At 45.0% G+C, this 24,442-nt stretch overlaps 1 protein-coding gene across 3 annotated transcripts in view; it reads right to left on the bottom strand.

The window, feature by feature from the left end:
- LOC137534977 (uncharacterized) overlaps positions 1–24,209 on the bottom strand; it is a 90,485-nt gene extending 66,276 nt beyond the window's left edge. For all 3 annotated transcript variants that reach the window (XM_068256730.1, XM_068256732.1, XM_068256731.1), the window contains exon 1: positions 24,066–24,209. In XM_068256730.1, coding sequence (XP_068112831.1) covers positions 24,066–24,113 — 48 coding nt within the window. In that variant the 5' untranslated portion in view covers positions 24,114–24,209. The remainder of the gene's footprint in view (positions 1–24,065) is intronic.
- Positions 24,210–24,442: the final 233 nt, after the last annotated feature.

Genomic DNA, 24,442 nt, shown 5'->3' with positions numbered 1-24,442 from the left:
GTGGCGGGTCCACTGAACAGAACAGGTATACAGTGGCGGGTCCACTGAACAGAACAGGTATACAGTGGCGGGTTCACAGAACAGGTATGCAGTGGCAGGATCACTGAACACAATAGGTATGCAGTGGCGTGTTCACTAAACAGGTATACAGTGGCGGGTCCACTGAACAGAACAGGTATACAGTGGCGGGTTCACTGAACAGGTATACAGTGGCGGGTCCACTGAACAGAACAGGTATACAGTGGCGGGTCCACTGAACAGAACAGGTATACAGTGGCGGGTCCACTGAACAGAACAGGTATACAGTGGCGGGTCCACTGAACAGAACAGGTATACAGTGGCGGGTCCACTGAACAGAACAGGTATACAGTGGCGGGTCCACTGAACAGAACAGGTATACAGTGGCGGGTCCACTGAACAGAACAGCTATACAGTGGCGGGTTCACAGAACAGGTATACAGTGGCGGGTCCACTGAACAGAACAGGTATACAGTGGCGGGTTCACAGAACAGGTATGCAGTGGCAGGATCACTGAACACAATAGGTATGCAGTGGCGTGTTCACTAAACAGGTATACAGTGGCGGGTCCACTGAACAGAACAGGTATACAGTGGCGGGTTCACTGAACAGGTATACAGTGGCGGGTCCACTGAACAGAACAGGTATACAGTGGCGGGTTCACAGAACAGGTATACAGTGGCGGGTCGAACAGAACAGGTATACAGTGGCGGGTTCACAGAACAGGTATGCAGTGGCAGGATCACTGAACACAATAGGTATGCAGTGGCGTGTTCACTAAACAGGTATACAGTGGCGGGTCCACTGAACAGAACAGGTATACAGTGGCGGGTTCACTGAACAGGTATACAGTGGCGGGTCCACTGAACAGAACAGGTATACAGTGGCGGGTTCACAGAACAGGTATGCAGTGGCAGGTTCACTGAACACAACAGGTATGCAGTGGCAGGTTCACTGAACACAACAGGTATGCAGTGGCGGGTTCACTGAACAGGTATACAGTGGCGGGTCCACTGAACAGAACAGGTATACAGTGGCGGGTCCACTGAACAGAACAGGTATACAGTGGCGGGTCCACTGAACAGAACAGGTATACAGTGGCGGGTTCACAGAACAGGTATACAGTGGCGGGTCCACTGAACAGAACAGGTATACAGTGGCGGGTTCACAGAACAGGTATGCAGTGGCAGGATCACTGAACAGGTATGCAGTGGCAGGATCACTGAACAGGTATGGAGTGGCAGGATCACAGTACAGGTATGCAGTGGGCTGAGGGCTCACTGAACAGAACAGGTATGCAGTGGCAGGATCACTGAACAGGTATGGAGTGGCAGGATCACAGTACAGGTATGCAGTGGGCTGAGGGCTCACTGAACAGAACAGGTATGCAGTGGCAGGATCACTGAACAGGTATGCAGTGGCAGGATCACAGTACAGGTATGCAGTGGGCTGAGGGCTCACTGAACAGAACAGGTATGCAGCCAGGAAGAAGTTTAGCCTAACTAATCTTTCCCTATATGAGAGACTGCAGCAGCTCGCCCTACTCTCACTAATGCAGGCACACGAGTGGCCGTAATGGCTGCCGCTGCCTGCCTTATATAAGGGGGGGTGGGGCTCCAGGGGCTAGTGTAGCCTAATTGGCTACACTGGGCCTGCTGACTGTGATGTAGAGGGTCAAAGTTGACCCTCAGTGCATTATGGGGCGAACCGAACTTCTTCCGCAAAAGGTTCGCGTGCGGTACCACCTACGTTCGCCGGCGAACCGTTCGGCCCAACTCTAATTATAGGTCCTAGGGATACTCTCTGTGTTCTGTCAGTCAGGAATGATCTGAACCACTGGAGGACTGATCCACTGATGCCACAGTACTCCTGCAGTCTGTTAAGCAGGATTTTATGGTCAACTGTATCAAAAGCAGCTGAGAGATCCAACAGGATTAGGATGGAGCATTCCCCTCTGTCCCTTGCCATGAGCAGATCGTTGCAGACTTGGATGAGGGCTGTTTCACAGCTGTGGTGTTTCTTAAAGCCAGATTGTAGAGGGTCCAGGATGTTGTTTACTGACAGCCTGGTTTCAAGTTGCAGATAGACAGCCTTTTCAATAACTTTACCTAAGAAGGGGAGGTTGGAGACAGGTCTGTAGCTGCTCATAGCATCTGGATCCATGGAAGGTTTTTTAAGAAGGGGCTTGATGATTCCTTCTTTTAGAGAGGTAGGAAACCTCCCTGCTTGCAGAGAGCAATTTACTATTTTGTGAAATGCTGGACCAAGCAGGTCAGGGCATTTCAGCATATGTTTAGTTGGTCCAGGGTCCAGGTCGCAGGTTGTCTGGCGGAGACCAGTGCTGGGCCGAAATTACGCATGAGCGTAATTACGCATCGTAATTCAATGTAAATTTACGCGTAAGCGCTACGCGTAAATTACGGTCTTACGCGTAATTATTTACGCGTAAGCAGTAAAGTGGTATCGTAATTACACTGTCTACCGTAATTGCTAGGCATGCGTAATTTTACGAACACTTACGCGTAATTTTACGCGTAATTACTAACGTAAAAACTCACCTTTTCTAAGAGTAGCCAATCAGTCAACATCCTAAGCAACCAATAGTATCTTCTCCCGCCCTTCAGTATAAACGTACAATTTGACGCATACGAATGATATGTACGCAATAACTGTCATATTGACGGCTATTGCGTACATATCGTCCGTATGCGTCAAAAAATACGCATTAATGGGTATTACGGCACTACGCGTAACATTGTAGTGTAAGCGCCTACATTACGGTATCCTTACGTGTAACTGCGTAAGTTTACGCGTAATTACAGTGATGTACCGTAGATAATTTCCTACGCCGTAACCGTAATTGCGTAATGCGTAATAGCGTAAAATTACGCGTAATGATCCGTAAGCGTAGATTTTTCCATTACGACCAGCACTGGCGGAGACGACAGAGGATGTCTGAGATCTCTTCCTCACTAATACTTTTGAAGTCAGTCCAGGGTGTTAGGTTGTTTTTGCAGCTATTTCCATTAGTTGCATGAGTCTTGGGTGCTGTTGACTGAATGAGAGACCGAATAGAAGATACTTTGTCAGCAAAGTAGCAGGCAAATTTCTCACATAGCTCCTTTGAGGGAGTTATAGTGGGTTTTAGACAGGATGGATTACATAGTCTATCAACTGTGCGGAATAGTTGGGCTGGTCTGTTGGCGGCCTTTGCGATCTCCTGTGATAGGTAGGAGGATTTTTTCTTGGTGATCGCATTTTGGTAGCTTTCCAGGTGAGAGACAAGGGTGTGTTTATCTTTTGAAGTCTGAGATTTTCGCCACTTCCTTTCTAGTCTGCGCACTTCTTTCTTTATGTCCTTTAGTGAGCTGTCAAACCACCGTGCATGGTGAAGTGGTGTAGATCGTTTGATGCGAACTGGAGCGAGGGCGTCATAGGCAGATGACACTGCATGGTTGTATATCAGGACCATGGAGTCTGGGTCTGCGCAATGATTGGTTAATGCGTCGAAGTTGAGGATATTCTGAACGTGCTGGGGTGAGACATCTTTCAGTGAACGGTATTTTATGAGTTCTTTCCCTCTGTGTTTTATATTAGGGGGTGCTTCAGCACCCAAACCACCCCCCTGGCACCGCCACTGCCCCAGTATAGCTAGTATAGTTGCCCCAGTATAGCATAGTGGCCCCAGTGTAGCATAGTGTAGCATAGTGGCCCCAGTGTAGCATAGTGGCCCCAGTGTAGCATAGTGTAGCATAGTGGCCCCAATGTAGCATAGTGCAGCATAGGTGCCCCCCGTGTAGCATAGGTGCCCCCAGTGTAGCATGCAGCATAGGTGCCCCCAGTGTAGCATGCAGCATAGGTGCCCCTAGTGCAGCATAGGTGCCCCCAGTGCAGCATAGGTGCCCCCAGTGTAGCATAGGTGCCCCCAGTGTAGCATAGGTGCCCCCAGTGTAGCATAGGTGCCCCCAGTGTAGCATAGTTGCCCCCAGTGTAGCATAGTTTCCCCCAGTGCAGCATAGGTGCCCCCAGTGTAGCATAGGTGCTCCCAGTGTAGCATAGGTGCCCCCGGTATGGGGGGAAGCTTGGAAGGAAGGGTGGCGGGGAGGGGGGCCAGACCACCCACCTCCCTCACCTGGGTCCCCTCCTTCCGGTGCTTCCCCCCTCCTAATTAGCAGCAGCTAGCAGCTTAGCGAAGCGGGCGGGGAGGACTTACCTGCTCCTGGTGATGGCGCACAGCGTCATCCTCACGTGACGCTGGTCTCCGACTTCTCTCTCTGTCGCTCACTGTTCTTCCGCAAATCAGGAAGCACAGTGGGCGGTGGAGACCAGCGTCATGCGCCATCGCCTGGAACGCAGGAAGTAGGTGAATAAGTCTTCTCCACCCGCTCCTGCTCACTCATCTAGCTGCTGCTAATTAGGAGGGGGAAGCGCCAGAAGGAGGGGACCCAGGTGAGGGAGGTGTTGGGTCCGGCCCCCCTCCCAGCCGCTTTCCCCGCCACCCCTCCTTTCCGTGTTGCTTCCCCCTCCTGTCTTGCACAGGCCTCTGTGGGAGGCCTTGGTGACACCCCCTGGGGTGCCCGACACCCGGTGCGGGGCGCCCCATGACGCCCTATGGTAGGAACGCCGCTGCCCTCAGATAGCAATATTAGGTAGATGTGTGTGCCCCCAGATAGCAGTATTAGGTAGCTGTGTGTGTCCCCAGATAGCAGTATTAGGTAACTGTGTGTGTCCCCAGATAGCAGTATTAGGTAGCTGTGTGTGCCTCCAGATAGCAGTATTAGGTAGCTGTTTGTGCCCCCGGATAACAGTATTGGGTAACTGTGTGTGCCCAAGATAGCAGTATTAGGTAGCTGTGTGTGTCCCCAGATAGCAGTATTAGGTAGCTGTGTGTGCCCTCAGATAGCAGTATTAGGTAGCTGTGTGTGCCCCCAGATAGCAGTATTAGGTAGCTGTGTGTGCCCCCAGATAGCAGTATTAGGTAGCTGTGTGTGCCTCCAGATAGCAGTATTAGGTAGTTCTGTTCGCCCCCCAGATAGCAGTATTAGGTAGTTCTGTGCGCCCCCAGATAGCAGTATTAGGCAGCTGTGTGTGCCCCCAGATAGCAGTATTAGCTAGCTGTGTGTGCCCCCAGATAGCAGTATTAGGTAGCTGTGTGTGCCCCCAGATAGCAGTATTAGGCAGCTGTGTATGCCCCCAGATAGCAATATTAGGTAGCTGTGTGTGCCCCCAGATAGCAGTATTAGGCAACTGTGTGTGCCCCCAGATAGCAGTATTAGGTAGCTGTGTGTGCCCCCAGATAGCAGTATTAGGTAGCTGTGTGTGCCCCCAGATAGCAGTATTAGGCAGCCATATGAGCACAGAGTACATGGTAGCACCTCTCCTCGAAGAGCTTGGCAGATGGAAATGATGCTGAGGTAAGTAGTACCTCCAGTGATGATTCTAACTCTCCCCATGCCAGTGATGATCACTGTTCTCTCCTTCCAGCCAGACTCCTCTGCTAAGTGTTGTGTGTCTCTCCGTGATGGTGTCATCAGATTGGGACCCATCCCATATGCATGGAGGAGACCGGCTGCAGTATGAGGTCACAAGAGCAAAGTTATCATCACTGACATGGGAGAGGTGCGAATGCGATATTACTTACCCAGCACTCTTCTGTCCATCTCTGCATGGGAAGGGGGCCACTAACCCACCAGGGAAGACAAGGCGTCATGGTGCAAGTGCCACTAGAAAGTTGGCACAGCATACAAGCCATTATATGTGAAGGAACTATAAGGGTGCACTAAATGGGAAGGTCTTTATACATAGAAGTACTATTGAAGACACTTTAATGGGGGGGGGGGGGGGGAGACTAATAGGGCAGCAAATAGATCAGTATAGATATCAGGGCCCATATGCAATTCACTTTTTCTCCTGAGTTTTCTCCTTTCATCTTCTGTTTAAAATAACTTTTCAACAATTTGCAATTAAGAAAGTACCATAAAGTAGGTGAAAAAAAAAAAACGACGACAATAATTTTGAGTATTTTCTTGCTTGATGGGGGTTTAAAAAGCATTTTATTGACAAATTATGAAAATATCACCTAGGAGAAAACTCGGGAGAAAAAGAGAATTGCATATGGGCCCAGGTGTTGGATGCTTGTTGCTGCTGAGAATCTTCAGACACTGTCTTCCCCCATCTATGCAGCTCCTCCCCAGGAGCTAAGCTGCTCCCCCCAGCCTGAGGTGACAGGAGACAAGTCTTGTAGGTTTTATACATAAATGTTTTTATTACCTTTTTTGCAAAACAAAAGTAAAAGCTTACAAAATAGATCACCTTGAGGCCTCTTTCACAGAGCACCGTTAAAGTCGCACATTAAAAAAATGTTTTAACGTGGACTAACGCACAGCCATACTAAGTCTGTGCAACATTCACAGTGCACACGATGCGTTTGTGTGTAATGTGTAGTGTTATTAGAAAGTGCTGCATGCTGTGCGTTATACACGTTATTAGCTGCATTAGACTGTTTGCACATGCTCAGTAATGACCTGAAAGCATACTTTTCATTGCCTGTATGCCTACTGTATGCGACGATAACGGGGCATAGAGTTGCGTTGTGAAGTTTTTGGGACGTTGCGTTGCTAGTTTGCGTTGCGACTTTAACGTTGCATTAAAACGCAACGTCACACTGTGAAAGTAGCCTTAAAGGGAACCTAAACTGAGAAGGATATGGATTTTCCTTTTAAAATAATACCCGTTGCCTGACTCTCCTGCTGATCCTGTGTCTCTAATACTTTTAGCCACAGCCCCTCAACAAGCATGCAGATCAGGTGCTCTGACTGAAGTCAGACTGGATTAGCTGCATGCTTGTTTCAGGTCTGCAATTCAGCCACTACTGCAGCCAAAGAGATCAGAAGGGCTGACAAGCAACTGGTATTGTTTAAAAGGAAACATCCATATCCCTCTCAGTTAACGTTCTCTTTAACTATAATCATCCAAATAACATTTCATAACATTGCAATATCTACTGTTATTATATTCCTGCTTATTTATTGTATTTATACTACTTACTAGTTAGAAAATGGTCAGGAAGATGTGAAATATTACAAATAAGTGTTTGATTTCAGAGCGCCTCCTGCTGGTGTGACTGGTGAGTTGTGTAAGCAGAAGTGTTCTCACTTTACTGCTGCACCATACAGGCCTCTGACATTACAAGAGCTAAGTCTCCTGATTCTGTGTCTGATTGGCTGGTCACTGGGGGGGCAGGAACACCAGAAACTGAGAATAGGAAACCAAGGGCAGTCACTAAATGTCAGCAGAAGCAGAGCCAGGAATGATGGCACAGAGAGATAAAAGCCAGCAAATCCCTTATCCCTCCTCCCACCAGACTCCGCCTATAGCTTCTGGGCAGAGCAATCTCTTAGAGACTCCTCCTCCCCATCATCTGGTTTTCTAGTGACAGAAGAGGTCAGCCTGTGAAATACCCCTCCAGAAATACAGATATAAATTCTTTGCTTACAGGCCTCACTTCCTGTGCAGGAAAGGCAGCTCGGATTACACAATAAATTCATCCTCCTTTTTAGAAAGAGCCAAAATCACAACAGACCCAGATGTGTCGCCATCCTGCATCATTGTTCCCCTTCACCAATCAGAAGCCGGCAACATAAGCGGTTTCTAATTTTAATGTGGAGGAGTACTTGTCTGTGTGAGTTTTCTTTGAGACTCCATTCTCAAAAAAGCTTTTCCCACATTCTGAACATAAAAAAGGGCAACTCTCTTCGGTGCCTCCTCATGTGCTATTAACCACTTGCCGACCGCACGCTTATACCGTGCGTCGGCAAAGTGGCAGCTGCAGGACCAGCGACGCAGTACTGAGTCGCCAGCTGCAGGCTGATTAATCAGGAAGCAGCCGCTCGCGCGAGCGGCTGCTTCCTGTCAATTCACGGCGGGGGGCTCCGTGAATAACCTGCGGGCCGCCGATGGCGGCTCGCAGGCTAAATGTAAACACAAGCGGAAATAATCCGCTTTGTTTACATTGTACGGCGATCCCCGGCCAATCAGCGGCCGGGGATCGCCGCCATGTGACAGAGGACGTCCTGTCACTGGCTCCACAGGACGGATAGCGTCCTGTGCAGCCCGGATCACTGGGGGGACAGGTAGGAGAGGGAGGGGGAGGGAATGTCGCCGCGGAGGGGGGCTTTGAGGTGCCCCCCCGCAACATGCCACCAGCAGGAGCGATCAGACCCCCCCTGCACATCATCCCCATAGGGGGAAAAAAAGGGGGGCGATCTGATCGCTCTGCGTGCCCGCTGATCTGTGCTGGGGGCTGCAGAGCCCACCCAGCACAGATCCCATCAAACAGCGCTGGTCCTTAAGGGGGGGTAAAGGGTGGGTCCTCAAGTGGTTAAGGTAGTGTTTCCCACACTCTGAACACACATAAGGTTTCTCACCTGTGTGAATTCTCTGGTGGATCACAAGGGCTCTTTTTTGACTTGCCAGAGTGACTTCACATGTGCTCAAGAAGAGCTTCACTCAAATCAAAGTCAAATCAAAGATAGCTTTTTTGGCATGACCAAGATTCATTGCAGGTATTGCCAAAGCAAGGGGAAAAAGGGGAACATGGGAGGGGTTGGGGTAGGGGGACAGTGGCTAAGCAGTCTGTGGAAATTTTTTAGGTTTACAGTTCCGTTATGCTCCTCTCCACTCACCAAAACATTTCCCACACTATGAACATGAATTAAGCGGTTTACCTGAGTTATTAGGTGACTCAGAAGGCTTTTTCTATGCAAGAAGCTTTTCACACATTCTGAACATGGAAAACAGGGCTTGCCGGTGTGTCTCCTCATGTGCTTATGAAAGTAACTTAAAATCCCTCCCCACACTTAGAACATAACGTGCCTCATGTCTGATAAGGCGATACTTGTAAATAAAGTTTTTACCACACTCTGAACAGGAATAAACATGCTCGCCTGTGTGACATTTTTGGTTACTATGAAGATGTTGCTTACAAGTGTAAGCTTTTCAATAGACTAAGCATGTATAAGGATACTCACCTCTATGACATCTCTGGGGAGAGCCAAGATCTTTTTTTGCAGACATAACAAAAGTTGTTTAGGTGATACCTTTAATGACTAACTGTACACGTTTTCTTTGCAAACGTTCAAAACTACACGTTTCTTCTTCAGGCATGTTTAAGAACTGGATACCGTCCCAACACAGATCTTGGATAAGGTCAGATATACCCACATTGTGATGCTATGTATTAGATTTGTACGCTTTAACTATGTGTCTGCCAAGTAAATAAATGCAAAACTAGAAGCGGTGGACGGATTACCTTGTTTGTACTGTATCAAGCTTTTCAATAGACTAAGCATGTATAAGGATACTCACCTCTATAACATCTCTGGTGAGAGCCAAGATCTTTTTTTCGAAGTCATAACAACAAAAGTTTATTATAAACTGGAACTGTTGCGCACTCAGCTTATTAAAGAGAATCTGTATTGTTAAAACCGCACAAAAGTAAACATACCAGTGCGTTAGGGGACATCTCCTATTCCCCTCTGTCACAATTTTGCCGCTCCCCGCCGCATTAAAAGTAGTCAAAAACAGTTTTAAAAAGTTAGTTTATAAACAAACAAAATGGCCACCAAAACAGGAAGTAGGTTGATGTACAGTATGTCCACACATAGAAAATATATCCATACTCAAGCAGGCTGTATACAGCTTTCCTTTTGAATCTCAAGAGATCATTTGTGTGTTTATTTCCCCCTGCAGCTCTCACCCACTAAAGTGTTACAGGCTGATGGTCTCTTCCTGCAGACAGCTCTGCCGATGTCTGTAATTCCTCAGCATGTGACTCCTTTCACAACAGAGGATTTATCCAGCTTGTAAAAGATAAGAGAGCAGAGAAAAGCTGGCAAATATAACACACACACACACACACACACACACACACACACACACACACACACACACACACACACACACACACACACACACACACACACACACACACACACACACACACACACACACACACAGGCCTGGAGGGAGGCGTGCATAGCAGATCAACAATGAAGAGTTGGCAGCCTTCCAGACACAAGGCGACAAGTCCGACAGGGGAAAGATACATTGATTTATTACAGAGACACTGATAGTAGAAAGTGCTGCAGTAAGCCAAAGCACATTAGAATAGGTTTAGGAACTTGTAGGATGGTAGAAAACAGGATGACATTTTTGTTACAGAGTCGCTTTAAAGCTTTATTGAAAATGATTATGCACAGCATTCAATTAATTAATGCACAATGAAATCCTCATACACAAAGGCCATCCACTAACCCCACAATCAATCTCCCAACATCACACATCCAACCAATTCAGCAACAATCTGCACCCAACACTCCATACACTGCAAGATCTTGCCTCAATATGGTTAATGGTCGGTGACCCTGAGCTGTCTCAATCATGGATATGCAGCAAATGGCCATTCATGTATTCAATAAAAAATGTCTGCAGATAAGCTAAAATCATGTATAAAATATATGCAAAAATATGCGCAATAAAAAAGCAACATTCCTTCCCAAAAAGTCTTCTGCCTCAGCATGGGCTTTCAAATGGATATTAACCACTGCTTTAATAAAAGTCTATTACTCTTGCTTAGCATTCCATCATATTGATATCAATTCCTCCCATTGGAATCAAACAGCGTGTTGCAAGCAGTATTTATAAGTCAATCTTGAATTGGCTGTATTACCCCATACAATCCAGAACATCAAATCTTGTGAGTGTTCAATAGCATGAGAAACAAACACTGTGGCCTAGTGCACACCGGAGCGGTTCTGCTGCGGTTTGCGATCCGCTTGCTGGTGCGGATCCGCTAGGGTAATGCATTTCAATGGGCTGGTGCACACCAGAGTGGGAGGCGTTTTGCAGAAACGCATACTCCCGGGCTGCTTCAGATTTTGGATTGCGGATGCGTTTCTGCCTCAATGTTAAGTATAGGAAAAACGGCACTTGAGCGGTTTGCCAGGCGTTTTTTGTTACAGTAGCTGTTCAGTAACAGCTTTACTGTAACAATACATGAAATCTACTACACCAAAAACGCTTCACAAAACCGCAAAATGCTAGCTGAAACGCTACAGAAAAAGAAGAAAAAGCGTTTCAAAATCTGCTAGCATTTTGCGTATCTGCTAGCGGTTTTTGGTATGCACCAGGCCTTACTGAGTCCATGTTTGAGAGGGGGAGGGAAGCCAGTCCTCTTGATCGCTCTATGCCTGTCCTCTTGATCCTACAAACGGTTTGAAAGAACTTTTCCTGGCTTCCCTCCCCCTCTCAAATACAGAATCAGTAAGTGCTTGTTTCTCATGCTATTGAACACTCACAAGATTTGATGTTCTGGATTGTATGGGGTAATACAGCCAATTCAAGATTGACTTATAAATACTGCTTGCAACATGCTGTTTGATTCCAATGGGAGGAATTGATACCAATATGAGAGAATGCTAAGCAAGAGTAATAGACTTTTATTGAAGCAGTGGTTAATATCCATTTGAAAGCCCATGCTGAGGCAGAAGACTTTTTGGGAAGGAATGTTGCTTTTTTATTGCGCATATTTTTGCATATATTTTATACATGATTTTAGCTTGTCTACAGACATTTTTTATTGAATACATGAATGGCCATTTGCTGCATATCCATGATTGAGACAGCTCAGGGTCACTGACCATCAACCATATTGAGGCAAGATCTTGCAGTGTATGGAGTGTTGGGTGCAGATTGTTGCTGAATTGGTTGGATGTGTGATGTTGGGAGATTGATTGTGGGGTTAGTGGATGGCCTTTGTGTATGAGGATTTCATTGTGCATTAACCATTTCAACCCGCGGGGATTTTTCACTTTATGCATTCGAGCAATTTTCACCTCCCATTCATTCGCTAATACTTATCACAGTTTATTGATCTATATCTTGTTTTTCCCGCCACTAATTAGGCTTTCTTTGGGTGGTACATTTTGCTAAGAATTATTTATTTATAAATGCATTTTAACAGGATTAATAAGAAAACAATGGAAAAAAATCATTATTTCTCAGTTTTCGGCCATTATAGCTTTAAAATAATCCATGCTACCATAATTAAAACCTATGTATTTTATTTGCCCGTTTGTCTCGGTTATTTTACCATTTAAATTTTGTCCCTGGGAGCGCATGCGCGCGCAGGATGGTGATGGCTGCTTAACCTAACCTCTGCGCTGTGCACGGAGCCTGCCTTCAAATTATCTTTAAGAGAATTGAGTTCTCAACTATTCTAACGCCGGATAAAGAGGTCGGAATACCCAGTGCTCATCTGGACTTACATGGCGAGCAGAAGCAAGACACGTTCCTCCCAGAAATCGGGAAAAAAACCGAGCGGGCGCAAGCAATCCGCGTGCCGCCCATCAGTCAGCTCTTGACAGCCTCATGGCAGAGCAAAGTGTAGACGGCTCAGCATCTGATGATAGCCGGGATTTATCGGACAGGGAGCGTCCTTCTCCTCCGAAGGGCAAACAAGTTTTGATGGCGAAGCTAAGCACGGTGGTCCGCAAGGAGATCGTTGCGGCAAATAAGCAACTTGGATGTGAGCTGCTCAAAGAAATTAGGCTGTTATCTCAGCGAACGGCATCCCTAGAAGACCGAATGGACAATGCCACAACAGTCCTCGAGGGACATGAAGATGAAGTGCTGAAACTTCAAGGAGAGGTGCACCTTCTAAAGCGGCAAGCAGAAGATTCCGAGAATAGGTCCCGTAGAGGCAACCTCCGCTTGCGGGGAATACCCGAATCGGTTGAGGATGTACCGGGCACAGTTTTGGCTCTCTTACAGGAATTGGTACCTGATATTCCCGTGGAACGTCTAGAATTAGACAGAGTCCATAGAGCCCTTACCAAGAAAAAACCTGATGGCCCCCCAAGAGACATCATTATGAAGTTTCTCTTCTATCAAACAAAGGAGAAAGTGCTTGCTGCGGCACGAGCTGCCCCATCCCTCATCTTTCAAGGCTATACATATCAATTCTACAGCGACCTTTCACAAGCAACGCTGCAACGTAGAAAAGAGATGCGGCCATATTTACAAGTACTACAGGGAAAACAAATCAAATACAAGTGGGGTTTCCCCTTCGCCATTTACTTCACCGTCAATAATCGCCAATTCGCAGCAACCTCACTGCAGGAGCTACAAGGATGTTTCCGAGAGCTTGACCTGCCGTTGCCAGTCATTCCTGCCTCGCCGCCTGATCCACCATCTCAGCCCTCATCTCAGAGAAGCTGTAACAGTCCACCTCTTATTTCTTCGGCAAGCCCCAAAGAGCAGAGGCCAAGGAAAAGGAGATCCGTTGCTCTGAGAGCTGTCCTCTCAAGTCTTTCGTGATGCGACCTGATCAGATAAGTGTCATGTTGCCCTTATCCAACCATGGGGTTCCCTCTTTATACTCCCCCGGAGTACAAAAGGCGAGTACAGCCTAGTTACTTCGTAATTGCCTTTGGATTTTTCTGCAAACGCTCAAGTTGGGCTAGTTTGCTATATACGGTTTATAAGCTAAGGTACGAGTTCTGTTAAGTAACTATTTGATCTGAACTGGTTTTGCACTGTTTTTGGAACTATTTTTCTACGACTATTAAGAGCTTGGCAATGTTCCAGGGTTTGACTCTTTTTACTACAATGGGCGCCCTTTTTTCCACGTACTGTTAAGCCACCGCCCTTCTTGTTGCTCCCTTAATCCCCGCCCTAACTCCTTCCCGCCTTTGAAACAACTCATTACACTTGAACTAGACTGTCCTCTGCACCACTCATACCAACCGAAAGGATGCTTACCCCCTCAGAAATTATTTACAGCCCAAAGCCCTCTGTAACTTTTCAAGTCGAAAACTTTATGGGACTTACTGAAACTACCCAATCTAGTAATCTGTATGCCCATCCGTGCCCGTCCAGTACCAGACCATGTGATCTTTTTATCCTGCTTATTACACCTGCTCCTTGCGGACTGAAGAAGTGCATTGCTATGAATGTCATTGACCTAACTACCATTATTTGCACGACTGTATTGTAAATGTATAGTATTAGACATTTGCTAACTTTTCCTTTAGGAATGTGGCTGTGCGGGGGGAGGGGGTGTCCTGTCGCATCTATTCCGGACGGCACACCAAATTAAGGATTTCGACTCCCTCTCTCTTTAAACTATGAGCACTATTGGCCTTCCAGTGATTTTACTCTAAGGAGGTGCTAACAACCTCAATATGCTAATTGACCCTTTACATAAACCGTCCGGACTGGATGCGGGTGGGCAGCCTACATCTGCCTGTAGTGCTAGATTCTGCCTATATCCTGCTAATTTATTTTGCTAATCACTAGTATGTCAGCACAGTTTGCTTTATCCTGAGCTTCTATTGGATGGGTTAGAAATGTACATTAGCAGATAATATAAAATTTTGCGCAATACCCTTTCCCACCTTCCTCTCCCCAATACCCATCCAAAAGCCTATACCCCGGTCAGCTGTGATGCGACCCCGTCACTGGGCCCCTTTATTGTCTTTCCCGTGTTGCGCACCTAACCACACAAAAGTTCTCTGCGCCCCATAAAATATTCAGAAGCGGAATTTCAGGTATCTGCCTAACATCACTAGAGGGCGCCAAAATATAACACTAAATCTGCGTTAGTTTCACGCTGCTAGCCTGGACCATAGATACAAAGATGTTGCACTACCAAACATATTTAGATTCTTTATGGGAATTCCCCTTTTTGTGGGGCTGCAGGGGCGATGGCTTAGTCCACAGATTTTGGGCTGAGACTTGGCTCCTGTATACCTATAGAAACATTCTAGGTTACCAATGAAGCTCTGGTTCCAAAGCTTTTTTATTTCCGGTGTTATTTTAGTTTCTCAATTTGCACATTTTACTCTCGGTCTAGCAACAGTGGGGAATGGATGTCTCTTTGTGCAATATATTTATCTCAAAGACAAGTGAGCCTAAAACTTGTATATAGCATATTTTATTGTACTACCTATAACCAAAGAACTATATCCCTAATATGTCCCCATTCACATAACTGTTGTATGGTTGTACCTCATTTCAAGGTAGTAGTTGGACACAGACAGCTCCTCCCAGCTCGGACACTTTTTGCTCGAACTAACTACTATCCCCCTTACGGCCTCTCCCCCACCCGTCCATACCCCCCCCCCCCCCCCGCCTTTTTTTTTTTTTTTTTTCCCCTTCTCCTCCTCTCCCCCCCACATTCTTACTAACAAGGGCTCCGCAATAACAGCCAAACTATAATGCTACAGTCTGAGAGGCACGCTTTGTGCACACACCATGCCTCCCCCAGTCCCTTACTGGATTTTAGATATTCCAATTTGGGACGTCCTTACCTGGACCCCCTTAGGTGTCCACGTAACCTTCACTCAAGGGTAGCTCTTATTGAGTTATATACCCTCTTGCTACACACTAGGAGAAATCCATTCTCTCTTCTCTTTATGTACTTTCTTCTCTTCTTTTCTCACTTTTCTTCTTCTTTACCCTCTAGGGACGAGGAGTACCTCAAAAGACCTTCTCTTTAAACCACCATGACTCACTCCCTCAAAATTGTATCGATCAATGCCCAAGGCCTTAACTCCCCTCTAAAAAGAACTAAAGCTTTTCAGCATTTCAAGCGAATACACGCTGATATAATATGTATTCAAGAAACGCATTTTATCTCAGGGCATGAACCAAAATTCCTTTATAAGGACAATAAGCAAGTATTTTTTGCTAGCGCCCTGGTCAAGAAGCGTGGAGTACTGGTAGCGATTAAGAACGGTCTCAACATTTCTACAACTAAAATTATAGCGGACCCAGAAGGTAGATATGTACTAGTAGTAGGCGTCCTACAGGACACCCCTATTACAATAGTTTCTTATTACGCTCCCAATTTGAAGCAAGCCCCCTTTATTTTGCACCTCTTGAGAGTCACAGCAGCACACTATAGAGGTTTGTTACTCTTGTGTGGCGACACTAACCATATTTTAAACCCCCTCTGGGATAAACAGCATTCTAGACCTTCCACCCCCCCCCCCCCCCCTTACTATCCCTAATACTAAACAAAGCGAAGCAATCCGTACTCTTTTTTTCCTCCTACCACCTAGTAGATACCTGGTGTGAGCTTAACCCATTGAAAAGAAATTTTACTTTTTACTCTAATTCCCATGATTCCTTTTCCAGGATTAACCATTGCTGGGTTTTAGCAACCACATTACCCCTGGTTAAATCCGCAAGCATTAATCCTACCCCCTGGTCTGATCACGATATGAATGTTATAACGCTATTGTCCCTCACGCAACGCCCTTCTGAATTCCGGTGGGTACTTAATAACTATCTTCTCACAGATGAAAATGTGGTACAGCAAGTAAAAGCTAACCTTAGCGAGTACTTTACCCTTAATGCAGATAGCGAGGGTCTTTCAGCTCTTACTGTCTGGGAAGCACATAAGGTGGTTATACGGGGAACCCTAATCCAAATAGCATCCAGACGGAAAAAAGAAAGACAACAAGCAATAGCTAAGCTAGAAAAAGATTACGCAACAAAGCACCACCTTTTTTTTACTAACCCTTCTGCAGAAACTAGGAGTGAGTGAAAGAAAGCGGAGGTTGCCCTCAACTTATGCATGACGGAAATAGCAGAAAAGCAAATCTCCAATACCAAACTAAAATTTTATCTTAAAAATAATAAGCCCGACACACTCTTGGCGAAACGCCTTCGACAGCCAGACTCCTCTTTTAAACCCATCACTTTGCAGTTAGGACCGAACCAACTCACAACAAACCCCCTTAAAATTGTTGATGTATTTAAGCAAAATCTTGAAAAAAACTTTACAACTCTCCAGATATTTCGTCCGCAGAACAAAAAGCTACCTACTTGTCAAAGATACCTCTTCCAGCTCTCCCAACCAGCTTGAGAGATTCTATGGATAAAGAAGTATCGTTATCCGAAATACAGCAGGCCATTAAGTCGCTAAAACTTAATAAACAACCGGGACCAGATGGCTTCCGGGCTTTATATTATAAGAAGTTCAGTGATATCCTCGCCCCTAGGTTGGTACCAGCCTTCAACAGTATACTTAAAGGAGCCCACTTCCATACTGACTCAATTACTGCCACTATCTCCATGATTCCCAAACCTGGTACAAATCAGACCATTTGGACTAACTATCGCCCAATTTCATTACTAAATATAGACATTAAAATATTAGCAAAAATTCTTGCCACTCGTCTCAATTCTGAAATTACTTCTCTTATAGATGAGGACCAGGTAGGCTTCATGCCCCAGAGACAAGCCGGAGATGGTGTGAGACGCCTTCTACACCTGATCCATCACGCGCACACTCAGCAACTCCCATCCATGCTCCTGTCGCTTGATATCTCAAAAGCATTCGACTCAGTGTCCTGGCCCTATCTCCTTGCCACATTACAACATTGGGGCTTTGGCCCTAATCTAATCACTTGGATCAAATCACTCTACTCCTCCCCTAAAGCGGCGATAGTTTACAATGGATTTAAATCTCCCCCTTTCCCAATCTCTAGAGGCACGCGCCAAGGCTGTCCCCTATCCCCTTTGCTATTTGCACTCCTTATTGAGCCCCTGGCAATACAAATCCGCAATAACCCAGAAATACATGGTATACCATTGGGCAATAAGATACACAAGATAGGCTTATTTGCCGATGATTTAATAGTATGCATCTCACGCCCCACTAAATCAATCCTCACGCTACTGCATCTCTTGGATCAGTTCGGTAAAATATCAGGGCTGAAAGTCAATCCCGCAAAATCCAAAGCGTTAAATATCACCCTACCAACAACATTAATGAATGCGCTTCAGGATACGTTCGAGTTTGAATGGGACCCTGATAAGCTTCCCTATTTAGAAATATTCCTCACTAAATCGTATGATTCCCTTTACCTACACAACTTCCCTAGATTGGTTCGAGAGTTGACAAAGCTACTGGAGTGCTGGAAGAGGTACTCGATATCTTGGCTAGGTAGGATTACAGCTATAAGGATGACCTTTCTTCCTAAACTCCTTTATGCCTTCAGATTATTACCTATACCTCTCCCATCTGGATTCATAGACTCCCTCCAACGGAAAATTAACAACTTTGTGTGGAGCTCTAGGACCTAGGTTCTCAACATGCGGTACACGTACCCCAGGGGGTACTTCTGATGTTTCCAGGGGGTACTCGGGCTTGATATAGTTAACCAAGAATAACAAATTTAGTGTTTTAGAAAATGATAAATCTTATTTAAACACCACCAAATGAGTATTTTAGCTAATTAAAAGCAATAGCAAATACTTGTTTAGAACCAATTATCATGTACTATCATTAAATATATATTTGTCAAGGGGAACTTGTGATAATGTTTACTATGCTAGAGGGTACTTGGTGAGTACAGGGTTTTAAAAGGGGTACATACCAATAAAATGTTGAGAAACTCTGCTCTAGGAGACCAAGATTTAGCAAACAATATCTCTATCGTCTAAAACCAGACGGGGGAATGGGAATACCCAACTTTAATAATTACTACAAGGCAGCTCAATTAGCTCCTCTAACATACTGGTGCCTAAAGGACAAACATCCCTCTTGGGTAGATATCGAAAGGTACCATATTTCCCCTACTGCACTTAATAATCTTCTTTGGCTCACTCCAACATATCGCAACGATATCACCAACCCTATTATCAAACATTCTCTATCAATCTGGGATAGCTGTAAATATTCCGGTCGTCTAATGTCCCCACATAAGCCATTGCTCTCTTTCCTTGGCAACCCCTCATTCCCAGCTGCACTTAAATCTTCCAACCAATATAGATGGTGGGAACAAACCAACCTAACTACAATACAAAACCTAATTACAAACTCGGGAATTAAACCTTTTGCCTACTTATGCGAAAAAGATAATCTCACCACTTCCGAGATCTTTCATTACATGCAGATATCACATTTTGTAAAACAACATACTGCAAATTCTGCTTCCCTTCTTAGTAGGACCTTCTTTGAACATATCTGTGCTACGGATCCATACTCTCCAGGGACTATTTCCTCTATCTATAAAGAATTAACACTTACTCACTCACAGCGAAAGCCAGATTATATAGCTAAATGGGAAAAGGAGTTAGGTCTCCATATTGAACACACAGATATCACGGATATTTGGGCAAACATCCCCAGAATTGCCATAAATGCAAACCTAGTGGAAGTAAACTATAAAGTACTTTTCAGATGGTATTTGGTCCCACAGAGAGTAGCCAAATTTAACAAGGAACACTCAGGTGACTGCTTTAGAGGTTGCAGAGTCCCAGGCACATTTGCTCATATTTGGTGGAACTGTAGGAAAGCACGGAAACTATGGATGAGAGTATGCACCTGGACATCCTCACTAATTAATGCTCCAGTCCCCAGGAATCCTCTTCATTGTCTTCTCGGGGTGCCCATACTCTAACCTTTCCTCTACCCAAAACGCACTCATCAACTATATTTACACCGCTACTAAGTTAAGAATTGCAGCAGCCTGGAACTCCCAAACTTTATCTTTTGATGCAGTTAAAAATAGGCTAGGAAACATACTCTTTTTTGAGAAACTGAGAGCACGACTAATGGACAATATGGGAAAATTCCATAAAGTATGGGACCCGCTAATTAACTACCTGCTAAACCCTGACCAGAATTTGATGGTTCGTAGCCAATGAGATCTTCCCCTGCTTCCTATTTTCCTTGGGTATTACCTTCAGTGAATGCCTATCCCCCTACTCCTCGTCCCTTTATTCCGTTCCTACCTAGTTCTTCTTTCTACTTTCTCTTCCTGCTTTCTTGGACCCTATTCCAGCTTTCTGATCTTTATCCATCTTCCCTCTCTACTTTTCTATCTGTGTTTTCTATTACTAGCTTCATTTACTCCTTTTCTCTTGTAACTAAATAATACTTTGTAAAGTGCGGTTTTAGTAGCTACATATACAATTCTGTAACCAACTCACCTAGCTAATAGTTTGCTCTTTTGTAACCAGACCTTTACGAATCAACCAGTACCGCACTATATATGGACATTAAGTCCATTCTTCAAATAATAACACTTCCGACTTCGCTGGAAGCCGGAATTTATAAGGGGGTACTGTGACTTGATATGGGATGGTTGCCGTCCGGCCATTTCTGGTGGATGGTAGACCACCTCAACGAACACCCCGTTTCTGGAAGAACTCACCTATTTCACCTGCTATATATCGAATGCCTAAAATTTGCTGGTTTTACATGAAGTTCAATTGTACATTACTTATTTCTTATAGATGTTAAAATATAATTTGGTCCGTTTCTTAAATGGAAACGACTTTCACACCTGTTTAACGCGTAGTCCATACTGTTGAATAATTTGTACGAATTGTTTATTTTGAAAATTCAATAAAAACGTTTGAAAAATTTTTTGTCCCTATCACAAAGTACGGCGCTAATATTTTATTTGGAAATAAGGGTGCATTGTTTCCGTTTTGCGTCCATCACTATTTACAAGCTTATAATTTAAAAAAATGTTTGTAGCATACCCCCTTCAAATGCATATTTAAAAAGTTCAGACCCTTAGGTAACTATTTATGTCTTTTTTTAAATTGTAATTTTTTTTTTCCATTAAAATTTTTATTTGGGTAATATTTTGGTGTGGGACAAAGTTAATTTTTAATGTTGTTATATGTGTAAATTGTAATGTAAAATATATGTAGATGTAGTTTTACTATTTGGCCACAAGATGGCCACCTTCATTTTTGTTTTCCCTCCTAGTACTTCTCGCTAAGCGGAAGTACAAGGGGGATGCTGAAATTTTTCCTGGCAGAAGAACTGAAGCCTCTTGTGAGAGAGCTTTGGCTTTTCTGCGGGGGACAAGGATCGGTGATCGGGAACCATTTTCCCGTTCACTGATCCAAGGGCTACCGGGGGACACCATGGGGACACGGACGGGGTCGCGCGAACATTTGTCTCCTTGCAGCCCATTTTTATATTTTAGAAATAGCAGCATAGGGGGCGATATACAGGCTGGGAACGCGAACAATCACTCGCGTTCCCATGCCTGTCGGCCGGTGACGGCGAAACCGGAAGTGCTCGCCGGCGGGTCCTGGGACATCGGAGCGGAGCTGCGAGGGCACCGATCGGCTGCAGGGGGCTGAGGGAGGCCCCAGGTGAGTTAATCTCATTTTTTTTAATCGGCTTTAGGTTCACTTTAATGACTAACAATACAAGATTTCTTTGCAAGCTTTCCAAACTACAAGTTTCTTCTTCAGGCATGTTTAAGAAGTGGATCAGAACCATACAAACTACTGTCACATACACAGGCTTTATAAATGATTTTGTAGGGTATACCTCAATTTGATCTCCTGTTACATTCCTTCTCTTTTTGAAGTGTAATAATCTCATCAAAGCTTAGATATATTCACTCTAAAGGGGCCCATACAGTGGTCAATTTCAGCCATCGATCCATTCTATCAAATCTATCGATCGATTTGCGGCCAATTTCGATTGATTTGATCTATCTGACAGGATGGTTGGAAATCTATAAGTGTATGGCAACCTTAAGGTGCGTACACTCGCACTACCGCCAGCCACGACGGGTCTGCCGGACCCTCCCGCTGGGAGGGACGTTCAGCCGACAGCAGTGCGTGTGTACGCGTTGTTGGCGGACTGATAAGGCTGTTTCTGAACGATCTGCTGAGCACTACTGTCGGCTAAACGGGGAAGGGTCTGAAAGACCCGTTGTTGCCGAATGTAGTGCGTGTGTACGCACCTTTAAAGGCACTTTACAATAGGTAGACACACACACACACACACACACTAATCAAATTAGCTAATTGTCAGCACCTAACCCCAGGTATATACAAACTCTAATCAAATTGGGTGATAACAGTTGATACAACAGGGAATAACAGATTGGGAAGTCTGCCAGCAGGACGATTGGGTGCCTGTTGCAGGTGGCAGCATCAAACAATGAAAATAAATGTCATCAATTACCATATGTATTGGTAGGCCTGAGGGCTGCAGGAGATAGGTATTTGTGAAAGTTTGAATGCTTTACCTGCCAGGCAGATATCTCTACCAAATGTTCACAATTTACCATAAACCCAGAATTAAATCCGTGTTTCAAACTTCCGAATAGTTTAAAAAACACATGTCCTTCAGTCAATACCTGACTTACACCCCCCCCCCCCCCCCCCCCCACCAGCACCACCACCACCTTAATATGGTGACCCTTAAACACTGAAGTGAGGCTAAATTTCCTTTTTTTACCATGCAGTTATGTGAAGCAGTATAACTCCTGCTAAAACACCGCTATCCCTTGGCAAAACGAGGGGTTAATACCCCCCAAATCCCCCCTGCAAAATCCACGACTTTCCTGGTCGTGGATTTTGCTGCTCATGGAGGCAGAGCTATGAGTCGCAGCTCTGCCTCCATGCGCGTCAATCGCCGCACGGTGGCGATCAGCAGGGATTGACGTGCTAAAAGGCAGAGCTACAGGGCTTAGCTCTGCCTCTTCCGGAAGCACTCCCTGGGCACCAAAGAGGGGATTTGGGGGATAAAAAACCCTCGTTTTGCCGCGGGATAGCGGCGTTTTAGCCAGTTATACTGCTTCACATAACTACAAGTTAAAAAAGGGACTATAGACTCACTTCAGAGTCTCTTTAAGTCTTCCATGCTGTGGGCAGATGATTTGAAGTGCAGTCCTACAGCGGGCTCCTTGTTTTTGTCCATAGTCTGTACCGTGGCGCGATGAGTATTGTGCTGGGAATACACTGCTCGTTTTTTGCGCGCCCGATCATTTTTCGCGCTCGATTCTCTTATCTTTTGCTCGTTTTTCTTATCTTTCTCTGTTGTCTCCCGTTCAGAATCGCGCTGGAAAAGATTGGGCGGGAGATCAGACGTGTCGGAAATTATCAATCGAGCTATTGAAATGGCTCTAAATCGAGCCGTGTATTCCCAGCATTGGTTAGTCATTAAAGGTATCAACCTAAACAACTTTTGTTGTTATGTCTTTGGATTCTCTCCATGACTAGTGCCGGACCGCATGCAACCAAGATCTTTTTTGAAATAGAAATATTTCCCACACTCTGAACATGGAAAACTTTGGCTCACTCAGTTTCTGGTGTTAAACACGTGTTTCTTTACTAACAAATTGCTTTTCACTTGCTAAACATAACAACTTTAACTATGTGAGTGTTCAGGTGTTGAAGAAGATCTTCTTTCTGATTGAAAGTTTTCCCACACTCGGAGCATGAGAAATGACACTTGCCTGTGTATGTTTTCATGTGGTTAAGAAGACTTCGATTGTCGCTGAAGAGTTTCCCACACTCTGAACATGAAAAAGGACGCTCACCGATGTGTGTTCTTATGTGTTTACGAAGAGACCCCTTATCAATGAAACGTTTCCCACACTCTGAGCATGGATAAGGCTTCTCGCCTGTGTGAGTTCTTACGTGTCTAAGATGGTCAGGTTTTGATGTAAACCGCTTCCCACACTCTGAACATAGAAAAGGTTTAATACCTATGTGGTATGCCTGATGTCTAATAAGGTGACCCCTCTGTGAGTAGTCTTTTCCACACTCTAAACATGAATAAGGCCTCTCACCAGTATGAGTTCTGAGGTGTACAATAAGAGCACGTTTTCCTGAAAATCCCTTCCCACACTCAGAACATAAAATAGAATGATCATCGGTGTGACATTTCTGATGGGAACAAAGATCTTCTTCGTAATGAAAGCTTTTCCCACACTCTGAACATGAAAAAGGTCGCTCACTTTTGTGAAATTTCTGGTGTTTAACAAGGTTTCCTTTAGTAGCTAAATGTTTGTCACAGTGTAAGCATGGAAAACGATGCTTACCTGTGTGAGTTTTCTTGTGTTGAAGAAAGTCTTTATTCTCAGTGAAACCTTTCCCACACTCTGAACATGAATAAGGATGCCACTCTATGTGTGTTTTAAGATGTAGAGTAAGAATTGATTTCCTACTAAAACGTTCACCGCATTCAGAACATGATAATCTTTTACCTGCTCTACATCTACCAGTATTTCTGTTACTGGAAGAGTCCTCAGCATTAGATGGTGCTTTTATAAAATGTGGTTGGTCAGAAGATTCCTCAGGATCAGAGGGTGACCCATCTGCACTGTGATCTCTATTATGTGTATTTCCAGTGATTGGAGAACATTGTGTGATGCCATCTTCTGTAGCGCCATCTGGAGGTGGAATAGGCTGGACCTCCGAGGGGTTCCTCACATCATTTCTGTCTGTTTGGGGAACAAATATAAAACAATGTTTATAGTTCCTGCTTTGTAGTTCGGAATCCTGTATGCTGCTCTAGTAGGCAGAAGTGTCACAGAGCTCCAGCATAGATTTGGCTGCAGAAGAAAATGAAGACATGAGATTA

Source organism: Hyperolius riggenbachi, chromosome 10, assembly GCF_040937935.1.
Source record: "Hyperolius riggenbachi isolate aHypRig1 chromosome 10, aHypRig1.pri, whole genome shotgun sequence".
Taxonomy (NCBI): Eukaryota; Metazoa; Chordata; class Amphibia; order Anura; family Hyperoliidae; genus Hyperolius; species Hyperolius riggenbachi.
Note: the sequence above shows the minus strand (reverse complement) of the source record. Positions and strands in the feature narration are given on the sequence as shown.